Source organism: Solenopsis invicta, chromosome 11 (assembly GCF_016802725.1).
Source record: "Solenopsis invicta isolate M01_SB chromosome 11, UNIL_Sinv_3.0, whole genome shotgun sequence".
Classification (NCBI taxonomy): domain Eukaryota; kingdom Metazoa; phylum Arthropoda; class Insecta; order Hymenoptera; family Formicidae; genus Solenopsis; species Solenopsis invicta.
The window spans coordinates 13370264-13374952 of NC_052674.1; the positions used below are offsets into that span (position 1 = coordinate 13370264).

Genomic DNA, 4689 nt, shown 5'->3' on the forward strand with positions numbered 1-4689 from the left:
TGCCTAGCGACATGTAGACACGCGCGAATGCGAATGTTTCGCCTATGCGAGCTGAATGTTGCGAAACTTATCTAAGCAACATTGTGTTGTGATGTTTACGCTACAACGCCGCCCCCTTTGAAAGGCTTGACTTTCAAGTAACCGATACAATTAAAGCGAAGCCAACATAATTGTCTATTTCTTGTACGTAAACGCAGATAGGCCTCCGGTTATTTAAATGTTATTTAAACTAAAAACAAATACAGATATGATTATGGAATACTTAAGTTGCTTACATAACAAGTTACGCACAGGTGCTACAATGTCTAAGGGTCGTTGCTGATTGTCGGCTCGATGGGTAGTATCGCCAATTTAACTAGCGGTCTCGTAAGTACACCCTTGACCGTTTTTATTGCGGCGATTCTAATAACATCTTCGCTGTCAGGATAGACCTGTTGTACTCGCCCTAACAACCAATGGAGAGGGTGTAAGTCTTGTCGAATGAGGACAAGCTGCCCAATTTTCAATTGATCGCCCTTACTTGCTCGCCATTTGGAACGCGTCTGCAGTGTATGTAAGTATTCTAAATTCCAACGTTTTCAAAAATGTTGTTTTAATTGTTCCAAACGTTGCCAGCGAATAAGTCGGTTCTCGTTGACGTTGGTTAGATTGGGATTAGGGAAACTATTCATGGCAGTACCAGTCAAGAAATGTCCCGGGCTTAGATAAGTGAGATCATTGGGATCCTCGCTCAATGGAGATATAGGTCGCGAATTCAATATCGCTTCTATCTCACACAGGATTGTTTGCATTTCTTCGAATGTTAAATGCGCCTTCCCGACAATTCGATACAAATGGGTTTTCGCAGACCTTACGGCAGCTTCCCACAGCCTTCCGCAATGCGGGACACTCGTAGGAATAAAATTCCAAACAATTTGTTGTTCTCGCAAAAATAATTTGACCTACTCCTGTACATTGGCCTTACTTAAAAATTCAAAAAATTCTCGCAATTGATTATAAGCTCCAACGAAGGCGGTGCCGTTGTCGGAATTCATTTGAGCAGGCTTGCCCCGTCGCGATATGAATCTTTTGAGTGCTGCTAAAAACGCGTCTGAGGTTAAATCACTTACTAATTCTACGTGCACTGCCTTCGTAGTGAAGCACACGAATATGGCGACATACGCCTTATGATTCCGCGCGTTGCGACGTTTACCTTCCCTCAATATCAGTGGACCGGCGTAGTCCACGCCGCAGTGGGAAAATGGTCTGGAGATCGTAACGCGACTGGCAGGCCATCCGAAGAGGGCTTCGGAAAGGATAGGTTTGGCCTTGAAACATTTGATGCATTTAAGAATAAGACTCCGCATTACTGACCGGAGGGATAGGGGCCAAAATTGCTGTCTAACGCTAGCTATGGTGGCTTGAGTGCCTGAGTGTAAATTGCGCTCGTGTGTTTGTGTGATGATTTTGCGCATTAGCTCATGATTCTTCGGCAGGAGAATTGGATGGCACGCGTCCTGATTTAAGGGCGAATGTTTTAATCTGCCTCTCACCCTGATCAGTCCATTCTTATCACGGAACGGGTGATAAAATCTTGCTGCAGACACTGACAGTCTGATTTCCTTCTAAGGCTTTGTACTCTTCGGGAAAGGTAGTTTGTTGCACAATCTTACACATTAGGTGCAGTGTTGATTTGATTTCTTCGTGTGAAATGAAATGAGTGATGGCTCTTGGTTTTTTCCGCAGAAATCTTAGACAGTACGCTAGGATGCGACAAGCCTTATTGAGATTTGAATGGTTGTTAAGTAGTGTTTCTACTATGTTATCATTCATCGTGACGACGTGTGCATGGATTTTTCGAAGTTCTAAAGGTTCATCCTCTTGAGATGACATTTCGACAAAGGGCCAATAGTCTTCGGGAGCTTGTAGAAAGTTGGGTCCATTCCACCACGTGGTTGCCTGGATCAGTTCGTGTGGGTTCAATCCTCGTGACAGCAGGTCGGCTGGATTTTGGCCAGATGGCACGTGTCGCCAACTCATGTCGGATGTGAGTCGTTGTATTTCGCCGATGCAATTTGCAACAAACACGGAGTATCTTCGTGACTCTGAAGCTATCCAATTTAGCGTGATAGTTGAATCTGACCAAAGGTATACCTTGATGTTAGTCAAATCCGCTGCTATCTTTAGCTTGTTCATCAGCCGTGCTAGCAGCAATGCTGCCGACAGCTCTAACCTTGGTAGGGATATTGCCTTAAGCGGTGCTACCCTTGATTTCGAGCACACTAGTTCGCATCGAAGATTGCCATCTCCAAGGTCAGTTCGAAAATACACACACGCTCCGAATGCATATTGACTGGCATCACAGAAACCATGTATTTGTGAGTCCTGACGATTGCTTCCATATTTGACGCATCTTGAAATTGTCAGTTGGTTGAGCTCGGTTAACTGTGATTGAAACATGGACCAGCGTGTGTGGACGGTCTGTGGTATGGATTCGTCCCACCCGATGTTTGACCGCCAAAGATCTTGCAAAATTAGTTTGGCGATAACGATCGTTGGACCCAGAAGTCCCAAAGGATCGAACAATCTTGAAATATCTGAAAGAATTGTACGTTTGGACATCACCTTGTGTGATTGGTCAGGCTCATAGGAAAAATGCAACGTGTCCGTTTTAGGATGCCAATTGATACCAAGGATATTGGTGTCCACGTTGTCACTGATGACTACTGGTTCCTCGTTCTTATTGTTTAGCGAGTCCAATAACTCTGGGCTATTGAATGCCCATTTGCTCAATTTAAATGCGCCCAGCCTCAACAGTTGAATCACCTCATTGCGAACGGAATTAGCTTCAGAGATGGTATCGGCTCCTGACGTCAACATAGAAGTCGCGTTTGACGACTCTCGAGCCGATTGGGTAAGCTGAAGAGTGCTGATTGGCTAAATGCTTGAGACACCTCGTTGCGAGGAACGGCGCCGATGCTGTACCATAAGTGACTGTTGTTAGTTTGTAGGTCTTGACGTCAGATTCCGTATCATTGCGCCACAGAATCCTTTGTAGAGATGTTTGTGAGGGATGAACGAGTACCTGACGATACATCTTGATGATATCGGCAATCAGCACATAAGTGAACGTCCGAAAGCGTATAACAATTGACATCAGGTCTTGTTGCACCACTGGCCCGACTCTCAAGGCATCATTCAGTGACACTCCTGTGTCGCTTTTACACGAAGCGTCGAAAACGACGCAAATTTTTGACGACTGATTAGCTTTCTTGAATACGCAGTGATGTGGTAGATAGAAGGACGGTTGGTTATCGTCAGCATTAACTTCGACTTCCTTTATGTGTCCCAACGTCTGATATTCATTCATAAAATGAATGTATTGCTCCTTCAAGGTTGCATCTCGAGAAAACCGCCGTTCGACTCCTCGCAGCCGCTTCAAGGCGACATCTCTTGAATTTCCAATTTTATCAATCAGGTGATCCCTTACTGGCATTCTTACGACATATCTGCCATGGGGGTCCTGCGACACGTTGGTTAAAAAATGCTCCTCGCAATAAGCATCGTTTTTATTATTAATGACAACTTCACCGACATCTTTGATTTGCCAGAATCGAACTAGTTGCTCGTTCAGCTGCGCATTTGATATGGTTGTGGTGAAAGTCTGCAAGGTTCTTGTGGGTGAGGTCACATTGATGTGACGTCCCGCTAAAATCCATCTAAGCCTTATTTTCTGCAGCGTCGGATGATCTGGAGTGGCCTTGATTTGGCCTATGCAGAGTAGTTCCCAGAAAATTTCTACTCCGAACAGTGCGTCAATTTTTGAGGAAACGTTGAACCGGGATCTGCTAAATGGATATTGCAAGGTAAATTAAACTCCCTTCGATTCATTGTCAATGCTGGTAATTTACCTATTATTTGTTCAGTAATTACACAATCCAATATCCTGGAGTAGGAATTCAATCGAGATTGGAATGTTACCTTGACTGCTTGAGTGGAGTTCATGGTGAAGTTGTTGATGGCGGATATCGATGCATTTAGTGAATGCGATGGTAAGCCAAGAGCCTCTGCGAATTCTGTTGTGATAAAGTTGGCCTGTGAGCCTGAATCTAGCAACACATGGCAAGGCCGTGCGGCTCTATTGCCGTCAATGGCGTTGACCACTGCTATGGAGAGCATAAAATCCTTAGTGGAGTCACTCGATGCATGTGTCACTACCGTTGACGTCGAGCCTTCCTGCTTTGGGCTCTTTGTGCTATCTGAGGTGCTGTTCCGTTCTTCTGGTGCGTTGGCGCTCAAGTGGAGCAACGTGTTGTGCTGCAGGTTCTGCATCCTCTGGCAACGCACTTATCTGCAGAATGTGTCGAAGAACGCAAGCAATTGGTGCAAAGTTTGCGTGTACGTGCTTCTGCACCCCTTTGTTTTGCTGAAAGTCCTAAAAAATCTTGACAATAGTATATGGCGTGTTCGCCTTTGCAATAGTGGCATTTTGATTTCACAGTGGCCACACACGACGCTTGCCGCTTTGAATTGTTTTGAGAACGCTTAGTAGCGTCCTTGAAAGCGGTACTCGATTTGTTTATGGTCTCAAGCATTTGACAATGGCGAGAAATAAATTCGTTAAATTGCTTAAAAGTGGGGGCTCTGTGCCTACCAGCAAAGACTGCCACTCACGTAAGGTGAGCGTATCTAATTTTGAGATTGACACGA

At 44.9% G+C, this 4689-nt stretch overlaps 1 protein-coding gene across 1 annotated transcript; it reads right to left on the reverse strand.

The window, feature by feature from the left end:
• Positions 1-305: 305 nt before the first annotated feature.
• On the reverse strand, positions 306-4311 carry LOC120359023. Its single transcript, XM_039455232.1, has 6 exons — positions 3891-4311; positions 2965-3750; positions 1591-2846; positions 946-1307; positions 680-870; positions 306-445 (listed from the first exon to the last, which is right to left on the reverse strand). The coding sequence occupies exons 1-6, from the start codon at positions 4309-4311 to the stop codon at positions 306-308; spliced, it is 3156 nt and encodes a 1051-aa protein (XP_039311166.1).
• Between the last annotated feature and the right edge of the window lie 378 nt (positions 4312-4689).